General features: G+C 48.8%; 1 protein-coding gene across 1 annotated transcript; it reads right to left on the bottom strand.

The window, feature by feature from the left end:
• Window positions 1-252: 252 nt before the first annotated feature.
• On the bottom strand, window positions 253-11399 carry TM4SF20 (transmembrane 4 L six family member 20). The gene is made up of 4 exons (XM_016197700.2): window positions 11217-11399; window positions 5619-5684; window positions 2437-2588; window positions 253-538 (listed from the first exon to the last, which is right to left on the bottom strand). The coding sequence occupies exons 1-4, from the start codon at window positions 11397-11399 to the stop codon at window positions 253-255; spliced, it is 687 nt and encodes a 228-aa protein (XP_016053186.2).
• Window positions 11400-24839: the final 13440 nt, after the last annotated feature.

Genomic DNA, 24839 nt, shown 5'->3' with positions numbered 1-24839 from the left:
TGATGGACTTCACTTCTTCACATGAAAGCATTACGCATTTACCAACACACTTTATTTTATATGGAAAAGGCTGACTTCTTTAAATCACATTACAGGTGGCTTTAAAAAAAACACACCTCTTGGACTAAAAGGACTGATACTGCTTCCTAGATAATGTTCCTTTATTGAGCTTCTAACTTCTAAAAGGGTGTCTTTGAAACGTAGTTCTCAGATGAGCCAAACTGTTTATATTTCCATTTTGTTGCCATCAAATTACACAATGAGACCTCTTGGTCGCTTGGAGACCCCACACAGACAGCCCAGGAAACCGATGATTATCTGACTGAGCCCAAACAGGAACTCAAGACTCCCCACCAGCAGCAGGCCTAGAAATACCACGAAGTGGATAGTCTTGTGTTTGTCTGTTTTAGAACTGAAGTGCAAGCCGAATGTCCTCCTGTTATGGGGCATCGTGTCATTCACGGTGGGAGTCGAGCTGGTAGGAGGTACGCAAGAGTCACTCAAGAACCACTGCAGGTTGAAGGATTCGGGATGAATCCTTCCAGAAAAATGAAAGAAAAGGTAAGATATTCAGGAATTTCACTGGCCATCCAAAGAATGCAGCACTGTGCCCAGGAAAGGGTAAGTATAGTAAAACAAAGTACTTGTGAAATGTGCCCAGAAACTATAGCTAAGTCCAGGCTCCCTGAGCGTGTCCACAGGTTAATAGGCATAAAGTGTTCTGTTCAATATCTATCCCATCAGTCAACAAATGTTTTCTATGTCGAAAATGGTGGGAAGTCAGCGGTTGCATGTGGTTCTGCCAATTTGTGCAGACGCTCTTCTGCTCGCTAAAGATGAGAAAATAAAGGTGCCCCCCCCGCCCCCCGTGAAGGAGCCGACTCTTAGTGCAGAACCACAGTGACACCTGCTCTTCATCCAGATGTCCAGCTTTTACTCAGGAAAGACATCAGATACTATGTCTGATTACACCCGAAACCTATGTGATTTTATCAACCAATGTCACCCCAATAAATTCAACAGAAAAGAAAAATAATACGTCTGATTAAAGTGATTTGTGCCCATCGCTGCAAGGTATGGAACAGGAGGAAGTTTCTGCCCCGAGGCCTAAGTGTTCTTAGTGTGCGTTTGGGTCCCTTCAGCCTGGGAAAACAAGTGCTTTCGCGCACGGAGTCTGAGAGTGCTTTTCGCAGTTTGCAGCAAGCCCGGGATCACTCTTGGGTAACTTTACTCTCTATAACTGTCACCCCAGTTGGAGTGGGGACACCGTGGGCTCTGTCTCCTCGGGAGCTTAGCCTGGTGCCTGAGTTGTCACCTGCTGAGGACTGAATGTTTGTAGCCTCTGAAGGACAAAATGAGGTAATGCCTTTGGATTTTGATCCATCACAACCGTGGTAGGAAAATTTTCAGGGGTTTTTCTCTTCTAATGGAGCAAGATACAGGGACAGGAAGGGAACGTTTTCCGTGTTTTTATGTGACTACAGAGGGAAGCCTGGCCATTTCCCGCCTGAGCGGTGTAGACAGAGCTAATGAGTTCGGTTGCCCTTTTCTTCCAGTTTCTCCCAAATGTGCTTAGGTCCAGGCACAGAACCATCTTACAAGACTGACAGGAGCCATCTACTTGTAACTCTCCTGTGTTATTTGTTACTGAACAACTTAAACTTGTCATTCATTCCTATCCCTACCACCTGTTTCTAGTGTGTCTGCATGAATCCAGGCTGCTTGGTTTCTTTTAGGGCTTATAAATAAGGCTCTAGATTGTATTTATTTTGTTTCTACTTCATTTTTTAAAGTGTAAAGGTAATCTGCGCTTAGGGCTTACAGATTTAATTAATTCAGAAGTGTAGAAAGTCAACTACTAGCTAGACGTGGCTCAGCGGTTGAGCATTGACCTAGGATCCAGGAGATCAAGGTTCGATTCCCGGTCGGGGCACATGCCCGGGTTTCGGGCTCCATCCCCAGTAGGAGGCGTGCAGGAGGCAGCCGATCAATGACTCATCATTGATGTTTCCATCTCTCTGTCTCTCCTTCTCCCTTCCTCTCTCTGAAATCAATAAAGACATATTTAAAAAAAAAAAAAAAGTGTAGAAAGTCAATGCTTCCCCAGGGCTTCCTCCGTCACCATCCTCCAAGGGTGAAAGTTAAGTTTCTGGTGTGTATTTATTTCCAGAACTTTTTAAGACAAAGATAAGCCATCTGAGTCAATTACTTCTTTAGACAAGGCCACACCCAAAGCATCCCGAATGTAGTGATTCCTGCAGTTTCTATGAGCTTTTGCCAGTGGGAATTGATGTGCTAAATCCCTAAGAATTGTTTCCGTAGTTTCATCAAAGAAAAACATGGTGCTCCGTCAAACCCTCTCCCCCCCCCAGCTGCTATGCAGTCTAATCTAACCAGTTGCCCTGCAAAACAATCGGTGAAAGCCAGGTCGCTCACCTGAAACTGTCTTTTGAAAATTCACAACTGGCAGTGCCGTTGCCTGGATCATTACAGATGAGAGGACCTTGCATGAAAGCCTGCAGAGAAACCAGCACGCAGTACGCAGCGCCGATGACGGTGATGACGTTCAGGAGCGATGAAAAAAACATCTGAAACAGAAAGTCGGGCATGTGCACGTCATGACGTGGCCTTGGCCGCTTTCAAGTTTCCACGTCAGACGCAGCCTTTAATCTGTGGCCCTGGTCTGGTCACCGTGTAGCCCGAGGCCTTCCGGTCCCAGTTTGATTAGGTGTGAGTCATAAAAGAAGGCAGGGGCCAAGTCTCTGCCATTCGATTAGACTCAGGAGCGTTGATCTGGCCACGTTTTCTGCAAATCCTGACCTTTGTCCGTTTCAACTGAACGCTGAGACCCGGTCCCTCCTTTTCCGCCTGTCTCTGTACTCCCTGCTTCCTGGAACCTTGACTGGGCCTTAGGCACCCACACTTGGGTGCCCGCTCTCTTCACTCCCAAACCTTTAGTCTGGATTTGGCCCTGACCTTGTCAGTGGCCAGGGGTCAGCACTTCGCAGTGGTGGGTACGGCGTCGTGGTGGGACAGGGCCGCGCGTCTCGGCGCCGCTGGCCTTGGGCGCTTCGCTGTGGGGGCCTCTCCTGTGCATTGCAGGCCGCCTCCACCCACCGGCTGCCAGCAACACCCCCGTACAGCTGTGGCAACCGGAGCTGTTGCCGGGCTTTGCCCAATGGCCCCTTGGGGGCGGGGAGGGGGTGCAAAACCGGCCCTGATTTTGGTGCAGCGCCACCACTGTCGGGGGGAGACTACGCATCTAAGCATCTTTCGTGTCGTGAGTCCGAGTCACCGGAAAACAAGCACGAGGCTGGGCGAGAGGCAGTGTCGCCCGGAGGAGAGTGGGTGCATGTGGGTGTTTCCAGAAGAGCCGCGTGGCGTTTCGGTGGGGTGCTTCATCCGTGAGGGCTCCTTATGACGACGGCAAGCCCGCGGGAGTGAGGGGAGGAGCACTCCTTCGGCGGGTCGGAGGGGCTACGGCGCCCCGGAGTCCACGTGTAGTATCCTTCAGCCCTGCCTCTACTGGGCAGGCGGGACAGGTGGCTGCTTACATGGCGCGTCGAGGGACCTCGGGCTTCACTATCCTTTCAGTAACCCCGAAAGGTGGGCGCAGTTACTCCCATCTTGTGGACGAGAAAACCGCAGTTGGGGAGACTGACGGTGTCTGGACCTCACAGCCCGTCAACGCCGGTGCTCAGGGTGGAATCACTAACCGACCCTCTCCCAGCCGAAAGCACAGCGACGGGTTGGGAGTGTAGTTCGAATCCCGCTTCTCCCACCCTCCTGCGGTCTATGCGGTTACTTAAGTTTGCTCATCAGGAAGCGGCCCTGTGTTTATATTCTGATCACCTATTATTTCTGACTTCTCATTACTACGGAGAAGCCTGGTTTAGGAAGTGAGTCCAAGATCTGTGTTTCCCTTAGAGTCGGGGTTCGTTTAAATGACTCAGCAAAGCCAAAGGAATCAGAAACAAAATCAACAAATGGACGAAGGGAAGGCGCAGGGAACAGTTAAAATAGGGGCCAGGTCTTGGTGACCTCCTCTCCCCCACCCCAAGGCCTCGCCTTTGCCACTTTTCGGTCTTGTCTGTACTTGAAAGATTCGAGGCATGTAAACACTGGTCCTCACACGGCTGGTGAGAAAAGTGGCTAAAAAACCTGGCGGTTTCGCCGAATCAGCATAACCTGGTGATTCAACAGCCAGCCTCGCTGTTACTGCTAGAGCGCGAGCCGCCCCCTACCCTCGGCCGGCGCGTCCAGCCGGCACCCGCGTGGAAGAGTGGTTTGCTCACCCCAACTCACCGTGTCCCCAAAGGAGAGAGGAGGGTGATCGCTGAAAAGATGACAAATTTGTCATGAAAGGATATGAGCGGGGGCCGGGAGAGATTCTTAATGGAAGTAGGATTTGAGAGAAAAATCTGTGTAAGTGTTCAGGTGTTTCTAAGGCCGGGGACTTGGCACTGTCCCGGGAATGCTGTGGGCATGACACGGGTAATGCAAAGTCAAACTCCAAAGGGTGACAGTTTAACAAGAGAAGCGCAGGGCCCTGCAACGTATCAGCAATGGAGACAGACTCTAAAGAATGAACAAAGTAATTATAATCCTGGAAAAACAGCAAACAATGGGAAATACAGAAGTGTACATGGGTCTAAATGTACCTCTTTAAACAGCAGCTCTCCCCCCGGGACCACACTGGGATCCCCGGGGTGTTTTTGGAAAACACTGCCGCCGACACTCCGAGCGGGGTGAGGGGCACAGGGCATTGGCGTTTTTTAAGATTTTCCTGGGTGGTCCTAACGTCCCCAGCAAGCCTCAGGCTCAGCCAGGAATCTCCGATGCCTTATTCCTTGGTCCTCCCCTCCCTGGAGAATTGCGAGCCTTTGCACGGTGTTATTAACAATGTTCATGGCACCGGTGGTGTAGAGATTGTGACTTTGGTGTCTGGTGGGTTGAGATAGAAGTTCGCTCACTGGCTGTGCTGCCCTGGAAAGTTATTTGCTTTCTCTGAGCATCCATTTCTCGGTCAATAAAGCAGGTCCTATTTCCCACGTGAGGCTTCTGAGAGAATGAAATAGGATAGCCTATTCGAGTGTGTTCTGAGCATGCGTAGTGACAGAAGGCGGACAAGTATTCATTTGTTTTACTTTTAGCTTATTTAAAATTTTATTCATAGTAGGTATGTACTAAGTGTTTGAGAAAATAACTAGTGTCTTCTTTAACTTAACCGAATAAGAGCAAGTATCGTTCCAAGGCTGGGAAACCAACCTTTCATATGCGTGGAGAACTGAGGGAAAGTTTCCCTCAAGTATTTGATACACAGCATGAAAATAATTCTGAAACTGGTTGCAGCCCTGAGTGGGATTTATAAATCTTTCTTTGAAAACCTTTAGATTGGTGAAACTGAGAATTGAGGAGAGGTCTGAGGCTGGCCCCAAGGTTATATTATTATGAAAAAACAAACCAAACCCCCTCACTTTCCGTGCTACCATATAACCATCCTCATAGGACGTTCCTACGGCCGCGGTCCCGCCGCTGGCCGCGCGCAGTGAGCTGCAGCGCCCGAAGCCCGCACGGGCCCTCCCCTCTGCTCCCGGCCCTGCGCCCCGCACACTCACCCCGGTTTTGTTGTTGCAGCAGGCTCTTTTCCTGGCTCCCAGGGACATCACTGTTGCTGGAACGGCCTGGAAATTACATCAACGGGAAAGATGAGTCTTACTACTCCTCAGCAGCTGAGAAAGCAGCTCTGCCTTCTCTCCACCAGCAGTTGTGGGACAGAAATCGGGCACCGTCCTTGGTCTTGGGGTCCCCGTTTCAACCACAGCGATTAAAGAGTGGGGAGGGATGGCGGGATTTCAGGAGAGCGGTTTCAGGCTCTTCCACCGACATTACTGTACTCCTTTAGAGAGACTTGGATTTTAAATCAAGCGAGTTATTTGATTCATAATTTTGGAAGGAGTATTTCTGAAAGAATTGCTTGCATCATCCAAAATTCATTTTTTTTTTTTTTTTTTTTTAGTTCCTATAATCTGCAGCCACCATCCAATTCCCCCAGAACTGTCTGAATCTGGCAAGCATCCTGAAAGGAAATCGCTGGTTTTGTTCGCCTGGCGGTGGGGAACTACAAATTCTGTCCCCACCCCTTCCCCTCAGCCCTAACCTTCCTCTTCCTCCCAGGGTCACCGCCACCTGGCTGGTTCCCCAGCTTGGGATTTGGGAAATATTTCTGGTGCCGTGTTCCCCTTTCCGCTCCTTTCTCCGTGATCTGTAACGACCTTCCTTTGCGTGGATGTTCAGAAACCTGGTGCGTGTGGCTCTGTGTCGAGGGGAGCGCGTCCTGCTGGGGACAGCTGTGAGAAGCAGCATCGTGCCCTCGGGGTTAGGTATAAATATTTAGTCACATCCATCCAGGAGTCCTCCCTGGAAGAAGCCCTGTGTCACTGAAGAGTGGGCTGTAGCTTCCTTCCTTCCCCTCAGGACATTTTAGCCACGGGTTGTTGGGGTTTTGGCGCTCGGCACAGCCGCCCCGAGCGGCCCCCCTTCTCTCCAGCCCGCTTTCCAGCATGCTGCTGAGTTCCAGCGACGCGCCAGGCCCTGTCTTAGGCGCTGTGCCCGTGTTAGTTCATTCAGGCGCCCTCATTACCCTCATCTCACGTGGGGGAAACTGAGGCTAGAGAGCTGGAGCGACTTCTCCAAGGGAGTGGAAGACTTTGGATTCGAGCTGGGCCTCTGGTTTCCAAAGCCCAGACTCCAGACCACGATCCGCACTGGCCGATTCTTACAGCTCTCTGTCCCTTCGCGGAGCTTGTCCCCTTTCATCCTGCGCCCACCCCTTGCTCATCTCATTGTCCTCGGTCCCTTCCCGATTCCTTTTCCCAAAACCACACCCCCTTTGTGTTCTCAGAGCCCGTCTAACATTCGGCGCCTTAGGAGGAGGCTTTCCTAACAAACTTCCCCCACTCTGACCAAGCGCTGACTCCATGGCACTTGTGGAGAACACTTTGCGTTGCGATCAGACTTGGCTTCATATTGTCTTGAATTCCGACACCTTTACAATCCCAAGATCACATGTATGTGTGGCAGCCGGGCCATCCTGGGGCGGAGCTAAGAGCCCAGAAGACGGGGGAGAATTTAGGCCCCAAACCTCTTTTGTCATACCCGTAAGCTACACTGCCTTTGAGCTTAAGGAACGAATCGTTTACAGGAACCGGCAAACTGTGGCCCACCACTTCTTTGTCAGACATAAAGTTTTATTAGAACACAACCATGCCCATTCACTGTTACAGTCTATGACTCTCATACCAACAGTCCAGTTCACTAGCTGTGAGTCTCAAAGCCTAAAATAGTCATGATCTGGTTGTTTACAGAAATAAGTTGTCAATCACTGATCTAGAATGTTAATGATGTTAGAAGAAAGAACAACATTAAATTACAGCTTAAATGGATGAGTCATCTCATTTTCCTTATTGATGTAAGTTGAACTCTGCTGGCTTTCTTTAGGATTGATTTATTAAAGAGATGTTGAATATTTACTTTTATTTAAAATCCATTGCAGTGAGGTTTTATAAAGTAACAATAACTTATGTGAATCCCCTCCCAGCTGACTTCATGGCATGTCAACACATCTTTGTTACCTCGTAGTTCACTGATTTTCCAACTCTTTTGCCTGTTCTGAGCTCTAGAAATTGAGGGGCTTTTTAAAGAATGGACATTAAATTGTGAGAAAGTGTGTAGGTGTAGGTGTGACTGAATCATAAATGTTCCAGATAATCTGTCACAATGAGCAATTACGAGAATTCTCTTTCCCTTTCATTCCCAAGCACATTTGAATGCATAATAGTTTGTGTGAAACTAAAGGCCTTGATAGTCATTTGTTTTTATCAGGAAGCAGTACTGTTCATTCTTCCTCGCAGAAACCCAGCCTTTCATGCAGTTTTAGAAGTAAAGAACATGATTTACAAATGCAGACGAGAAGAGCTGTAGACCATTGAAACTCTGGGACAGAAATCAAACTTTAGGGATCCTCTAAGTACCTGAACAGGAGAGCAACCCAAAGCCATAGCTTATCACAAATATAAAAACTATATTCGCAAATGCTTATTATTGCAAATGCCTAATTTGTTTAACATTCAACAAGTTTTTTCTAGGACTTTAATAATTGATAAATTACCACTGTGTAATAAGTGAACTCAATGAACAGGCATGATTAAGCTCAGGCTTACAATTAATCTTGTATCAAATGGCCTTAATACTATTTTTCTTTTAGAAGAAACAGTTTAAGTTTTTTCTTAGTGCTTGGAAAAATAATATCTACTGATTTCTTTTCATTTAGCATAAAATAATTGAAGATAATTGCGTAACACTCTTAGTCATGATTTCAAAAGGTTGAAAGTTTCCTCTGTTTTGGGTGAGTCATAAAAACATGCAATGAATGCATTTTATGACATAATCAATAATTAATTCCATAGTTGTTGTTCACTGCTTCCTGCAAAATCTGTTTTTGAAGCGATACCAATTTAAAGCAATTTTGGAAAGAGCTCAAGAACTATGACGAAAGTGCTTATCGGACAGCGATTTCTTCTTCATTAGCTCTTCTGGGTATTTACAAGTATATTGAGAGTTCAGTATTTTGACAGATGTTGGAAAGGTGTTCTTCACATCACCCTTAGAGAGAGACATAGCTGGATACGTCATGAAGAACGGAAGAGCTGTAGACCGTTAAAGCCATGTGCACGTGTATGCGAGGACCGTGGAAACACACCTGTTTTCTGAGCCCTCCTCTCACCCACCGTTTGCTTGTGAGCCTGGCCTAGAGTGTGAGGTTCGATCTGTAAAGCACCTAATGAACTTTTCAACGCGTAGTTTGATGCGTTGGTGACATTCTACCGCCCTGGGTAATAAAGAGAGCCTGGTATAATGCCCTTCGTTAATATTCATGGCGGGCAATAAAGTAAGTTTGTCACGGAACAAGGAAGGGCAGATCCCCGAAACTGTTTCACAGGTTTCTGTGCTTCAGTTCCCTGGTCACTTAGGGTTATGGGTTTTAAGTTATGAGTCACCTTCCCCCTCGGTCAGCCTGAAGCGGGGCTGGTGGGTTATGGTGCTAATACTGGTGGGAAACAAGACTTGGGGGTCAGATGAAGCTGGAATCGGGTCTCACAGCTACTGTGTCATCGCGTTAACATGCCTAACTGTCTGTTTGCTTGTCTGTTAAAATACAGTTGATAATATCTGCTCGGCCAGATTATTCCAGGGATTAAATGCGATAGCAGAGTAAGGCATGAACCCAGTAGCTGGCCCTTCGCGTGGCCTCTCTCTGTGTCTTCCTCCTTCCCTGTCCCCTGCTCCCCAAAGAAGAAAACATGGAGTGGATTGTGCCGTCATCACCTCAGGCTCCTTTAACGCCAGCGACGATTTTATGTTATTATGATGGGGTTTGTGGGAGAGTCCGTTTACATCTACAGCTACACGAGTTACTCTAAATGGGTTGTTTTAGCATAGGAACTTTCAGGCGCTGCATGGAAATTGCCCTGTTGATGAGCCTTGGCAGCTGCTCCTGGCTTCTGGCTAAGCCGCTGCAAAGGAACCTCACAGTATTCAGGTCGAGAGAAGCCCGTGGAAGGACAGAAACACACAGTCTTGCAATTGCATCGCCCTGTTGGGCACTGTGCTTCCTCTTGGCCTGGAAGAGCATGTTCATGGCAATTTGAAGAAACAGCCCACAAGTTCCCAAAAGCTTTTCCTATAAGTAGCTCTTTCTACCTAAAGCAGGGAGAATACATTGCTCTCAGTGTTAAAGGGAAAGAAACCATCAGCTTTGGGGGAATGCTTCCTGGAGTGGCTTTTTTTTTTTTTTAATATATCTTTATTGATTTCAGAGAGAGGAAAGGAGAGGGAGAGGGAGAGATAGAAACATCAGTGATGAGAGAGTCATTGATCGGCTGCCTAGCCCGCAACCCGGGCATGTGCCCTGACCGGGAATCGAACCCCGATCACCTGGATCCCAGGTTAACGCTCAACCGCTGAGCCACGCCCGGCCGGGGCTGGAGTGGCTTTTTGATGCCAGCATGGTCTCAAGTCCAGTGTGCCAGCCGAAGAACAAATATGTACCTAAAGTTTAATGTATAACCACCCCAGAGTGTTCTCACATTACTCTGGGGATAAGACCAGCAGCAGTAACTGATGACCGTTAACGATTAGGGATGCAGGTAGATCTCTTAAAAAATCGCCTTCGTGTTCCAGCATCTCTAAAACACTCTGATAGTATCGGTCACCGGACTGTCACACGCACACACACACACTGAAACAAGGGTCATTTCTCCAGCGTTACCCAGACCCCATTAGATGGTGCCCAGGTGGTAGAACCAACAAAAGCAAGCTTCTTGAATGCTGAATTTCCAGACTTCAGTACCCACATCCCACGTTATGAATATAGATAAAGGACTTGCAAACAGCAATATATTGGAGGCAGCACTAGAGCTGCGATTCTCTGCCAGGTCCAAACGCAGCATGTGCTCCTCTCCACAAGTGGTCCCTGCCCAGCCCGCTGCATCAGCATTCCCGGGAGGTCTGCAATGGGGAGTTCTGTATCTCGCTGCTCTAATGAAGACGCCATCAGACAGAGACCTATCAATAATTACCACGGTTAACATTCAACGAGCACCATGATGTCCTGGGCTATCTGTACAAGACTTGAGTCAAGAAGCCACTGAGGCCAGAGAGCCAGGGATTCAGGTCCCAAATCTCTTAGACCAGCTCCCTTTGGTGCAAGCAGCACCATGTCCACGCCACAGTTGTCATCATCCAGGACACTCATCGTGTGTGGAATGTCTCTTCCCACTTCTGCTGTACCCCCTGTGAATACCTTGAGCTTGGTATCAGCGAAGGAAAGTTGAAGGAATTAATTCAAAAGGACCCTGACTAACTATAAAGCTTGGAAGAGCAGCCCTCCATGCAAAGATAACGTAATAACTCAACAGCTTGTATCAATCTCGTCATTTTTTTGCCCAAGCTCCCTAGCCTGGACCACATATTTAATCTATTTAAATTATCGTTCCTCACTGATGACCAATATAAATTAATACCACACCAGCGCTCCTTACGGTCTCTTAAGTCAAGACACGGCTCATCTCACCGTAAGGCTGAAAGACGGTCTTTAGGAGTTTCGTAAAACAAGCAGGCCTTTCTCCACATCAAGTCAGATAAATGTCACTCACCATCAGACCCGCTCCTATAATTCCTGGGAACCACCACTCAAAGCAGGAGATGGGGTTTTGGAAAGACTGCCCATCCTCGACTCTGTTGACCACGAGAGGTATCGCATTGAACACGATTCCCAGCAGAAGCAGGGCCAACAGGCTGAATCCGTTGCAGGACGTCCATCCCTCGCAGCAGGTCATGGTCGCCCCCCGGTGCGGTTAGAAAGGCCGTCACAGTGGCTGCCGGTGCGGCACCGTCTCGCCTTTTATCCTGAGCCTCCTGACCTAGTTAAAGTTTAGCACTTATGAAAATTAATTTCAGGAATTAGTTTAGAGTCCAAGAGGGTGGTGCTTTATGAGGACAGGAACTGTGGGTAGCTTTATATTATGACGAGGTGGGGAAAGGAAGGCGGGAAACAGCTTATCGTTTGTTAGGTAAATTTAAGACTGAACCTAGGCAGAGGGAAACTAAGAACAAAGAAGAGCCAGTTTAAAAAACGCTCCTTGAACATATTTTACCTTGTAAAAGTGAAAGCAAGAATATCCAATTAATATAAACTATTTTTCCTGTTACACTGACATTATTACCAACTAGGGAAGCTCTTTCCTTTGAAATTGTTTAATAAAAAAACAAATATGAGATTGGGTGGGGGGGGGGAATACTTCCTCTGCTGCAAATGTTCTTGATTAGCCGAAATTTTAAGCAATACGCAAAACTAAAAATGTTTTGATGTCATGTTGCTCCGGGCCTGTGGACTAGCTCATGCAGAGGGAGCCCACTTAAGAGCTGTGGGAGGTTCTGTTAATGGTACCAGACAGAGCTGTTCAAGTGCGGGAACCAGAGTGAAACAGAAACAGGCTGGAGGCTGGAGGAGACGTTCTCGTGTTTTCTCTTCTTTGAACCGAAGCACTTACTTGGCCACGTACAGTACATGTCTGGACCAGGCTTCCAAAATGCCTTTCTACTAGCCCGTGAGCTTCTCCAGAAAAGGTCTGTCAGCGGGATAGGCCTTAAGTACAAAAGTCCTCACGTGTGCTAATTGTCCATCATGAATGGGCAAGGGGGGCCCTGCTCGCGCTAGTTACTGGGAGCGCCACGCTCAGAGGCACCGTCAGCTCCATTCTGAGAGCCCCCCAGTTGTACAGGTGGAGTCAAAAGATGCGATGAGCCACATGCTGAGCCTGAACGCTCGCTGTTCGGGAGAGCCCCACGCCACCCTGCTCAGGCTTTACCGGCCAAATGAGTCACCCCGTTATGCCCGAGTTCATGTGGCTGATGAAAGACAAACCATTTATCCAGAAGCAAAACAAACAGTAGGCGGCTCTTCTATCTGCCCTGCCTTCCTTCTGCCCCTGTGTAATTCCCACCCCAGTCCAGGGCGCGGGTTCAGCAAAGGCTGTTGGGCAGGATGAATGAATGAATGAGTGCATGCGTGAGGCCGGAATGAATGCAGAAGGGGAGCCCATCCGGGAGCTCGGGCGTGAGGGCTTAGCGCAGGGCCCCATCCGACAGAAGCAGGAGAGCATGTTAAGCGTGTTACTGGGTGTGTGGTGGCAGACACTAACACATCAGCTCTAGTTCGAGGTCCCAGCAGAAAAGGACTCTTTGTACCAAATGGATTAAAAATGCCCCACCCATCAGCCTAGCACACACAACACTGAAAACGGCTGAAAGACACCACCACAGCACACTAATTACGGTGGGCACAGAGAAGGGAGACATTTCTATTTTATGATTCGTATTCTTCTGCATATTGAAGTTGCTAGAACAATTAGGTATTTATTTTATAAAAGTTAACAAAAATTACCCTCCCACTGAGTTATTATACAAGTCATATGATTATGTAGTTTATAATAGACAAATAAATTAGATATTACTGAGTTGACTGCATGTGAAGAGGCAGTCGCCTATTTTAGAATGTGGGTTCTGCAACTGTACAGCCTTTTGCTTAAGGTGTTGAATTAAAGAACTGTTCAGGTATTGGCTTATTCATAGGGGCCTGAACTGCTCGGACTCTGCGTGACCATGAGAATCAAGACTTCTAGACTCATGATTTCTAGACTCTGCTGGAAGACCAAAATTAGTAAGTAACATAACCTATACTCTATTCACTATCAAACAGAAATAATCTGTAGGCATAATTTTTAGTTTCATTTTTAAAGATAGGATTATAATCAAACTGTTACTAAACCATTTGCTGTAAAACTTTAGTTCCAAATAGATTCACTTCCAAGTTTCTTTCCCCTGTACCAATTTTCCCTCGATATGAGCACCTCGAGGATTTCAGTGTTAAAGATGAAGATACTGAGGCTCCATTAGGTCACGTTCTTTGCCCGAGGTCCCCCAGGTGGGGACTTAGAGCTGGGATCCTGAGCCAGGTCTCAGCGACCGTAGGCGGCAGGCTCTGTCCGTGTTGTGCAAGAAGCCAGAAGGGGCGTGGCCTGTCCCTGTGGCCCAGCTCTGGCCCCTCCCAGTGGCTCTGTCGGCTTCTTGTTCTCCCAGGCCCGGGCCTCCTGCTGCATGTGGCCCTCCGCTCTGGAATTCTGGTTTGGGGTTTGCTTTCCCGGCTTTCACCTTCAGGGCAGAAACTCTCTGTCTCTTCCTCAGGTCCTAGCCCTCCCAGCCTTACCTCCCAGGATGGTAAGAGACCAACCATCTGGTGGGACCCATCCATGTCCCATCAATGGGCCAATCAATGTCCATCTGGGCCCATAGCTGACAGATGAGAGGCGTTGGAGGTCATGTCTCATATCTTGTTCCTGTGACGTTATTGTGACTAGCTTAAGGCTGAAACCTTTACCTGGCCAGCTGAGTGCCTGCATCAGTGGGACAGCTGAGCCATCAGTGCCACTGCCCTGTTCCCTCTATCATGGCCTACCTATGGGTCCTATTACGTGGGTGCCTGGCACAGACCTATCTATCACATGGTCATTCAGTATTTTTTTAATATGCAATGACTAGTGACTTCTTATCATTAACATAATTTATAATGTAGTCATGACAATGATAAGATATAGTATTTCCAGGCTTTCTGTTTCCTTAACATGAAGATTGTATATTATGCCCTTCCAGGGGTCTGGACTTTCTGAGCACCCAGAGGGAAATCACTAGATTTCCTACAACACTAGATTCAAGGTCAAAGTTTCACAGAGTAGATGTAAACGTGAGACCAAAGCCTCGTATTGTGTGGATCCAATTGCTAGAGACACTCAACATTGTCTTCAAATTAGATTTCATCCAACCAGAAATCATTAGTTCTGTGTAATTCCCTGAACTCCCAGTATAGACCCTGCACTCCCAGTGTAGACCCTTTGTGTCTATTTTATCCTTATAGGTTCTCAAGAAAAGAGGTTACTTAACCTCTCTGTGCGGCCAGGGGTCCCCCCTTCCCCCCATGTAATTAACACAAATGCTTAGTTTGAGCCTGGTCTTCTTTTGCCAACAGAATAGTTAAAAAAAAAAAAAAATCTGGCAGATGCAAGAAATCAAAGAGCCCTTCAGGGGTTGACAATAGTTACCAAATTGCCTCTTAGCTATTTTTTCTTTTCCAGAACCTGTTATTCTAAACCTTGTTGTTGTGTTTTTTGTAAACATATCTTTATTGACTTCAGAGAGAGGAAAGGAGAAGGAGAGAGATTGAAACATCATCGATGAGAGAGTCATTGATCGGCTGCCTCCTGCACGCCCCCGACTGGGGATCGAGCCCGCACCCCGGGCTTGTGCCCTGACCGGGAATCCAACCCCGATCGTCTGGATCCTAGGTCAACGCTCAACCGCTGAGCCACGCCTGGCCGGGCATTATTGTTGTTATTTTTATTTACACGTCTTTAGTTCTGTTTCTTCACTCTGCTCCAGCCTGTTTCTCCTGTTTCCTGTTTGCTTCCCTCTCCCACCTTAACCCCCCTCCCCTGCGCCTTTTCAGAGCTTCCAGAATAAAATCCAGCATTCTTCGGGCGCCTTAGGAGGCCTCCCTGGGGTGGGTGCAGATGACCTCTGGCTGCAGCGTCCCTGCTCTTGCACCACCTCTCCCCGCTCTCTCTAATCAATGTGTTCCCAGTTTAGGATTTTGCACTCACCGTGTGTATCGTTGGAATCGGATTAGGAAAAGAGAAGCCGCCCTAGCGGTTGTTTTTAAAGGAGAGAAAGATTTCACTCAGAGGATCCGATGCCTGACAAGGAAGGGTTGGAAGCGGTGGCTGATCTTAGCTTCACAGCCACGGCCCAGCAGCGGAGAATCAGGGAGTCGGGGAGCCGCTGCTGCTGGGCACAGCTGCTCGGGCAGGTGACCTGCGGGGAACTTGAGCTGTGGCACCTGCAACAGCAAATCTCGCATTTGCCGAAGCCCACACGTCCACCTGCAACCTGAGAGGAGGAACAGCGGCTCCATCTGGCGCCTCTTATGCCACCACTTCCCAGGGCCAGAGAAACACTGCAGCGAGTGGTTCTGGAAATGCGGTTCCCAGGCTTCTAGCCCTGGGCAGGGGGAGCCTGGAGGGGTGGGAGCGAAGGAAACTGATGAGCGGAGCTATTGCTTCCACCTCAACCCTCCCCATCTTCCAGAAGGACTCTTCTCAAGATCGGCAATTTTTAGAGGTCCTCTAACCACTCCTCCACCCCATCCTCCTGCTACAAGACCCTACTTCTCTCAGTGGTTGTTTCACCCAAAAGGATCATATCTGTTTATTTGTTTATGTTCTGTCTTCTGCTATTAAATTATAATCGCAGTGATAGCAAACACCTCATGGCTGTGGGCTCTGCACTCCCAGTTTAGACCTTGTACTCACATGTAAACCCTGGACTCCCAGTATAGACCCTGTACTCAAATGCTGACCCTGCACTCACATGTAGACCCTCTGTGGCAGTGGCCTCCAAGCCTCACCGGTGCACTGCCTGACCCTTTACGAGGCAAGTCTGTGACCTGCTCTACAGGCATAACTTTCTTTAGTTTGTTTTGTGGTTTACTTGATTGATTAGAATAAAACTTTTTTCTTAAGAAACGATTTACCGTTATTGTCCTGGGAGAAATTCATAACTGATAAAATCGGGCCGCACGGGCCAGCAAGTAGCTGCGGGCCTTGAGGAGGTGGTGCCTGGCGGGCGGGCCTCAGGCATCAGCACTGTGTTCATCTCCGCCACGTCCTGGGGTTTGTTCCCATCCGGTGAGTCTGGGAATGCAGAGACCAGCTAGAAAAGTGCCTAATAGCACCTCTTAGGAACACTGCCTGGATTAGCAGCTAGCGATTGATTTGGGGGAATTTCCAAGGAGATGTTTATAGATTTTGCTGCCTGGCTCGGGTCCAGCTCATTCCGAGAAAGGAGAACAGAGGACCCCTGCTTGTCCCCTCCAGCCTGACCAGGTCTGCATCTCTCCAGAGCCTATCTTAATCTTGTTAGCTCCTACAGCATTTCTCCTGCCCGATGTGTCCTTGCTACTTGAAAGAAAAATCCTTTATGCACTCAAGTTTAATAGGAGTTTTTAATCCAGGGAGAAGTCTTCTATATAGACAGCTGGACCTGCTTCTAGAGACCTGGGTGCATACAATGTTTTATTTTAAGTGTTATCTCTGTTCTTCCAAAGGTTTTCCTAGTCACTGCACCGGGGCCCCCTCAATTCCTTTGCTCCCACACACTCGCCCCTCTGTCCCGCTTTGCTCCTGTGTCTGGGGTTGATCAGAAGCATCTGGTTTATTGGCGTTGCTCCTTCATACCTCTGTATTTGGTAGAGCATCGTAGTTTTCCCATAAACTTTCACAGGCAGACTCCTTAAGATGTTCAGCAGCCACCAGAGCCTTCGGTCTCATGGCTTAACCCTCCCTGGAAGGCAGTTTTGGTTACAAAGAGCAGAAGATGTATGTTGGTTACCATGGTGAGGTCGGGATGCTGTAGAGGAGCTTACAGCAGAGAGATCCCACCCTAGTTTGTTGGTCAGGGAAGAAAAGAGCTGAGGGCTGAAGTCTGAAAATGGGCTGGGGGTGAACATAGGGGAACAGGAGCAGTTCAGGCAAAGGCAAGAGCAGGTTTGGAGACTGAGGTAGGAAGGTTCTGGAATGAGAGGAATCTAAATAAAGCTGGAGTATGTGTGTCATGGAGAAAGAATGGAGGAATGGCTTGTAATGAGACTGCAGGGTTGAAAGGCACAGGTCTTGCCCAACACGGCAGGATCTGCTGGAAGTCTGGACTTTCTTCTGCGAGTGGGGGTCTGAGGGTCCCATTTCTTGCTGTGTGGACAGCGAGTTGGAAAGGGGTATAGACAGAGATGGAGAGACAGTGTGAACGCTGTTGCGACAGGCACACAGGTGGGATGGATTGGATTTAGGTACAGCAATGGTGGTAGAAAGGAGTCGGTGGATTTAGCATGTTTTCAGAAGGGGCCTTGTAGGTTGGTGAGGGAGGGGGGTGGTCAAGAATTGCTCCAGGTTCTGGTGGCCAGGTGTGGGAGGAGCAGCTTTGGGGTTGGGGTTGTTCTGGGTGAGGGTAGGATTGTGGCATTGGAGTCAGTTGTGTAGAACAGGAAATACCTGTGCATCATCTACATGGAGATGTTGAGTAGGTTGTTGAAGGGGCGGCCTGAGGTTCAGAAAAGGGCCTAAGAGGAGGAGCCTCCACAGGAGCCACCGAAGGGGAGGAAACCAGAAAGCTGAGCTGTGCCAAGGTGCCAGGGAAAGAGAACAACATTGCAGGAGAGAGAGTGAGCAGCTCTAAGGAGACAAATCATGGTAAGAGCTTGGGGATGGGAGGCCTGGACCCGCTGTGCTGGATTTAGCAGCATGGAGACTAGGGAAGAGCTGTTTGGGTGGTGAGAGAGCTGAATAAACTGAGGAACAGAACAGATTCAGTGACTTGGAAGCATGGATCAGGCTGACGAATCTCAGGGGAAGGTGGGGGAGTGGGGGGGAGGAGATTAACCAAGGAATTTATATACACAGATGCACAACCCACGGACACAGACAATAGTGCGCTGAAGGCCTGGGGTGGGGAGTGGGAGGGGTCAGTGGGGAGAAAAGGGGACACCTGTAATATTTTTAACAATGAAAAAAGTAAATAAATAAATAAATAAATAAATAGGGGGAAAGGTAAAAAAAAAAAAAAAAAAGTGGGGGCAAAGGTTAAAAAAAAAAGTGAGTGGTGGCCTGTTATAGTGATATCTCTTGGACTCTCCACCCAAGAGCCCCTGTCCGCCCTCAAGGAAAGTGTCTCCAGGAGTCACTTTGAAATGCTCACGCAGTTATCCACTGAGGCACTCTGCACCGGAGGGGCTGGCCCGAGACCTCGGAGTTGTTTTGTTTTGAATCTAGTGTCTTTTACACTGTAAACCATGAACCTGAGCCCTGCCCTTTACCCTTTACCCTTTACCCTTTACCCTTTACCCTTTACCCTTTACCCTTTACCTCAATGGACTTCAGCGTAAATAAAAAAGAATTTAGCAGAGTCATTGAGCTCAGAGGAGACCGTACCTGTGGCAGGTACAGAGTGCTCACCCCACCTTCCCGAGCCCCTGGAGGCAAAGGTCAGGTTTACTCCTGTTCCTGGGCCCGGCCTCCTTTGGTCGGTGAGATTGCGATAAGGGGGGAAAAAAGCAAGAGGCCTCTTTCCACAGACAAAGACAGACACAGACACTGTGCTTAAAGGAATATCAGCAGTGTCGCCCTACCCCAACCATCCCACCTGCAGGTCACCAACAGGGCCTCTACGTTGGCCGGCAGAGCTTCCTTTCCCTGGGGCCAAGGATTACGCCCCATTAAAAACCGGGTGCAGCGCAAGGAGAAGGCAGAAGGGTGGGCTGGGAGAGGCACAGGACTGACCAACCGGGGCCCCGGGGAGGCAGGAAAGCGCGAACCTTGCTTCCTTCTGATCGCGCTGAGTAGTGACCCGATGGGGTGTTGAAGGCGCAGTCTGGGCACTGAGGCTGCCTCGTGGAGGAGGCGTTCATTCCCTCAGGGCTGCGCTGCTCACCTTCGGGGCACAGTGTGCGCACCCCCAGGGGCCTCCGGGCAGTTTCCTGAGGGCGGGGCCATAAACGTGTGTTTCCACATGGCAAAGTGTTTCTACTTCATTCTTTATTTGTAATGAGTAACCCAGGACAGTGCATAACTCGGTGTTCGGATGATTTTCATAACGTTCATGGTGAACGTGTCTTTTATTCCAGTCTCTTTATTTAAAAACCAGTAGCATGGAGGCTCGGGCCACCATTCTCACCCGGACCACACCTGGGGCAGTGGGCATGCGAGTTTCAGATTCAGGGGCTCGGTGGGCGCCGTGCACCTGCTTAAGGGATGGAGGGCAGGGGACTGGCTGGGGTGAGAGACCCGAGGTCCTTGTCTGTCCGTGAGAAGGTGTGTGGGCAAGACAAGCAGTCTTACCCGGGACTGAGAGTACAGGCCCGCACACAGGCGGGCTCACTGCCTCACACGGCCTGCACGTGTGCGTGTGAGTGTGGTGCGAATGGACACCACCAAAAAGAATATGAGAAGTGATACAAAAGGCAATACGCTGAATGTGAAAATGCTAGTAGTACATCATGCTTCTTCATGGTCTAGGGTTCAGTTTATGGAAAATGCCCAGTCCTATTAGAAGGTAGGATTCTCTGTCTGTGAGCTCTTGAATTTGGGTTTTATCATGCCTGTGCTTTTTTTTTTAATTTTCAAAGTTCTGGATTGAATAGTGAGTGCCATCTTCACAAGATTCTGACTGTTTTGGGCATTCTGGGCAAATTAGCATGTTTGGGCTCCTTTCCCCTTGGTGCAGAGGGCCCTCTGCCTAAGAGCTGTGGCTGTTCTGCTGGCCGTTAGCAGATGTTGAAAACTGTGTTGTCGAATGGACAGCAGACACAAGAGGGCGCTGTGTGCTCACATGTCAGCCTGGGCCAGGAAAAGGGGTTCAACCTTCTCCAGGAATTTTTAGCTTAACTCCTGGACCTAACAGAGTTTTAATAAAATGATTTTGTTTTTTTTGGGGGGGGGGTGAGATTGGCTCTAGAACCTCATCAAAGAGGCCGAATGTAAGGTCAGTATGGGAAGGCAGCCTGTGAGGAGCAGGGGGAATTTGAGGAGGGGGGTCAAAAATGTGGAGCAAACTATACAGCAACCTAGACTAATGATGATTGTAATCGAGACTTGTCTGTGGGGATATTGAGAAAAGATGGACTTCAAGACTGCAGAGAATCAGCAGCTGTCTTGAAAAACTGTATTCTGAGAAAGCCCCTCATTCATTGGAGGAAAATTCACTGAGCAGTTGTTATACGTCCATCACTCGGCCCAGGCCCCCGCCCTCCTGAAGCTCACTTTCCAGTGGGGGGGAAGGATGAGATACCAGGAACACAAATCAATAGCCTCGAGCACATATTTCCATCTATTCATTTCTGTTCTCCCTGAGCCAACCCAGCCAGCAATACCCACATGATCTCTTCTCATTCTGAAAGAGACCAACTCACACGGATCCCTAACACGGCTGCAGTCCATTCCAGAGGCCCGCTGACTGTTCCGTGGAAGTGCAACAACCTTCTACCAAGCAGAAGGACTTGATGGAAGTACCCAGCCTTCGCCATAGAGATGGCCTCTGTGACCATCTCTTGGCCTGAGTGACTGCTGCTGATTTGGGGGTTTGCACAACGTGAACAGTGTACCACCCCCTCCTGGAACCTCCCCTTCTTCTTTACCAAGAAGCAGCTCTGACTCCTCGAAATCCCATATGAAAGAGCCCTGCTGGGGGAGACCCAGGCTCCCTCAGACCCCTGACCGGTGCCCATGGTCAATCTCATCGCCCGCTTTTGGTATTCTAGAGCCAGTTTCACTATTAGCTATTTTATTTATTTATTTGTTGTTAATCCCCACCTGAGGATTTTTTTTAATTGAGTTTTTAGAGAGATTGGAAGGGAGGGAGGGGGCAAAGGGGAGAGAAAGAGAGGAAGAGAGAGAGACACCGATGTGAGAGAGACACATCGATTGTTTGCCTCCCACATGAGCCCTGACCGGGGCCCGGGATCAAACCTGCAGCCCTTCGGTGTGCAGTCCAAGACTCTAACCACTGAGCCACACCGGCCAGGGCAGCAGAGATATTCTTCATATGTCCTTTGAGAGTATCTTTTCCTAATTTCTAAATTCAGATGAATTTTCAAAGCAGTATATTAAATATACATGAAAATATGCTAACTGTACTAAAACGGTTCATCCAGTGAAAGCCCTGACGCTAGACCAGCATAATTTGATGGGGTTTCTTAAATGGCTCTGACAGAAGTGGGCCTGAGCGTGTAGTCAGTACGGAAACACGTTAGGCGTCCTGGAATCTGAGCCGGCATGTTCCTGATCCCATAACATCCAGCTCATCGTTTCTCAGTTCTGGTGATTAGTCATTTCCCTTTGAAATGGAGGGGAGGGCAGCAAAGTTTGAAAATGAGGAAACAGAGGTTTTTAACACGAGGTCTTTGGTTATCAAAACCTGGGAACAAAGCTAGATGGGGGTCCGAATGGCCGCACTCCAAGAGGGGGCTCTTGGTCACTCGGGACACATTGGGCTGTCCAGGGAATGCTGCATCGGTCATGCTCCTGAAACTTGGAACTGAATGGAACCAGACAGCTGGTCAAGTGGCCAGATCTCAGATGACTAGGCCCAGCCCAGCCGGACCGAGGCCACAGTCTGACCAGCTCTTATCCATGGGCCATCTCTTAGGCACAAAGAATCAGCTGCTCTTCTCCTGGTCTTTGCCCTGCTCCACCTCATATGCCACCAAGGGAAAGCTCTCCAGGCCCCAGGCTTGGTCAAACCCACCTTCTGTGCAAAGTAGGGCCCCCTAAATATTGACTGAAATGAGGAAACAAGAAAAACCAAATTTCTTCTCCTTTATATACACTTATTTTATCAATGTTTCACTTTTGAATTAAAATCTTTCACCTTGATCTAGACTCAAAGATACCTGAACACTTCATTGCTTTTGATTGATGTCTTTAGATGTCTATTTCTTTGCTGAGATGTTGCAAGGAATAGATGCATCTCAGCTTTCAAGTTCCCCTCCGCAGCACACGGAGTGGGCGCCATGCTTGTGTGTGTCCCCTGGGTGTGCTGGCGTTTCAAAACTGTAACAACTGTGACTTGGTGGCCAATCAAATGTTTCTTAAAAAAAACATTGAGATTGACAGTGAAGGGGAGTGAGGGGTCAGCTTCCTAAATCTTACTGTATTAACACCTTCACTAATTCCCCAAGTGCTTCTTGTGGTTCAGCCATTTATCTGACCAAAATGCTTTATTTACAGGTTGACAATTCTTGCTGCCCCCGGGCAGCCAAATGTGTCTCCCACATAACAGGGGTCCACCTCCTCTTTGTTGCAAGCTCTGCAGCTGGAGAGGGGTTCTGGAGATAGGCGGGGAGTCCTTCTGTTTGGGTTTATCAGAGCTACAGAATGTATCTGGATTCTCCATGGTAGATGTGTTTCTTTCCTCCTGCCCATTGCCCACACAGGAAAAGGTGTATAGGGCACACTGGGGAGAAATTACTGAATGCACAGAGGTCTTTCGAATTGTATTCAAGTCCAAAGTTCCAGGGCAGTGACTCAGCCAAGCCGTTCCTTTTTTTAAGAAGAGACGGCTCAATGTGGAAAGACGGCCTCCTCAGATCCCTGGGGCCCAGTAATCCTTGAGGTTCCATTCCGGCTGCCTTTTTGACTCCTCGGATTTTCTGTTCAGAGGCAATCTGCCAGCTCTTACCTCAACCGCACTGAGAGAGGCATAGGATTTCTTGGGAAATTTCACGGGAGCTTTATTTTTACCCACTGTTCTCGGGGCAGAAGTTTCAGTCCACAGAAGCCTGTCTCTGTGCCTAATCTAGTTTGTGTATTAGTCATTATGGAATGTGGAAGCCAAGCCCTGGGCCTGACATTGAACCCCGAGCTGGGTGGAAAGATCTATGCCCATACCAGGCCAAGCCCTTGAATCCAGCCTCTCAGTTCCGCTGGCACTGTGCCCACCAGGACACAGGAGCTGGAGTGAGGCGCTGTCCCCGGGAATTCTCTGCACAGGGGAACCAAACGCGGGAACGAGCCCTCGTGGACCCTTATTTCCTTCGGGTGACCGCTTCTATCCACCTCGCAGTGCTGATCCCCACCCCTAAAATGCCCCTACTTCTGCCCCTCACCGTCAGTCTCAATGCCCTCACCTGGCTCTGTCTTTCCTGCCTGTCTGCCCCCACAGAGCGTGAGCCCCTCGAGCCCAGGATTCGTCTCATTCACCGACGTGCCCGAAACAGTGCCTGTCCCGTGTGTGAGCGCACAAAACTGTTTATGAAACAAGCAAGGAAACTCTCCTAATGCCAGACACTGTGGCAGGCCCTATGCATTCACTACGCACGCAGCGCAGGTAAGTGTTAGTGTCCGCGTTCTCCAGGTGAAGAAGCTGAGGGGCAGCGAGGCGAAGCCACTCACCCAAGGTCACGCAGGGAGCAAGGGGCTGACTTGGAATTCGAACCAGAGCTCCCCATCTGCCTCTGGGCCTTTCTCCCTCCCCTCGCACACAAAAACGAAAGAAGTGCATGGAGTGCAGTGGTTCACCCTGCAAGTGACCTCAATTTTCTACACAGGTAGAGTTTAGGAGAACAGGAGAAATGGAGATATATACACACATAAACACACACACATATATACATGTGTGATACATACATACACAGTCTAACGCAAACTATTTTGAACCAAAGTCGAACAACAATTCTCAGTATCTCAGAGAGTTTAACTGATTTGCTTTACGTTTTTCAATCACCCCACGTGTATCGCTTGAGGACCCAGCAGTGCCAGGCTCTGCTAAATGCTCAGATACAGAGAGAACAGCAGACAGGGCCCTTGCATCCCTTGGGTTTACTGACCACTGAAGATGACAGACATCAGGCAAACACTCACAACATTTTCTGATTACGAACTGTGAAGAATGAAGAAGAAATATACAGCGTGCTCAGGGAGCAGGTAAAAGAAAGTTCTAGACTGTGGGGCAGGGAGGTAGGTCGGGGAAGATTAGCTTGTGGAAATGGTTAGAACAGAGCTAAATCTACCCTGGAGATTCTAGTAGTTATAAAAAAGCAAATAGTAAATAGCCAGACACACGACACAAAAACCACAGAAGCACTTAGAGGGAACGTGAAGGAGGCAGTAAGGCTTGTGGGCCGGAGCTACATATTTGGAAATCTTCAGCTTACAGAGGGTAATTGAAATCGGGGTGTAGATGAGATCACCTTGGAAGAAGCAGGAAGGAAGGGAGCCCAGCACTGAGCAGTCTAACATTTAGCGGCTGGGAAGAGGAGGGGGTGCCAGCGAAGAGGCAGGGCGGGGGCGGGCCAGAGAGATAGAAGGCAATCCAAGGAGTGTGGCCTCACTAGAGTCCAGGGGAGAAAGGTTTGCTAGGAAGTCACCTGTGTGGAATGAGCACTGCTGGGCGACAAGAGAGATCAGGCGGTTGGTGACCTTTGGCAGAGGCCTCTGGGTGGAATGATGTGGGTGAGAGCCGAGTGAGAGCTGGTAGAGGAGTGGGTGCGAGGAGAGGAATGGGGGACAGTAGAGGCCAGCCGTCTGCCAACCTGGGTCCACAGGCCAAATCTGGCCGCAGACCTGGTTTTGGAAACTTTCCTTGGAGCACGCCATCCCCCCTCATTTACATAGCATCTCCAT

The sequence above is a fragment of the Miniopterus natalensis genome, chromosome 8 (assembly GCF_054644295.1).
Source record: "Miniopterus natalensis isolate mMinNat1 chromosome 8, mMinNat1.hap1, whole genome shotgun sequence".
NCBI lineage: Eukaryota > Metazoa > Chordata > Mammalia > Chiroptera > Miniopteridae > Miniopterus > Miniopterus natalensis.
This window is presented reverse-complemented; position numbering and strand designations above follow the sequence as displayed.

Coding starts and splice junctions, on each gene's coding strand:
- TM4SF20 (XM_016197700.2), bottom strand. CDS start 11,399: ATGACCTGCTGCGAGGGATGGACGTCCTGCAACGGATTCAGCCTGTTG. Junction 2,589..5,618: donor GCTGCAACAACAAAACCGGG/GTGAGTGTGCGG, acceptor TTTCTGTTTCAG/ATGTTTTTTTCATCGCTCCT. Junction 539..2,436: donor TTTTCAAAAGACAGTTTCAG/GTGAGCGACCTG, acceptor TTTTTCTGGAAG/GATTCATCCCGAATCCTTCA.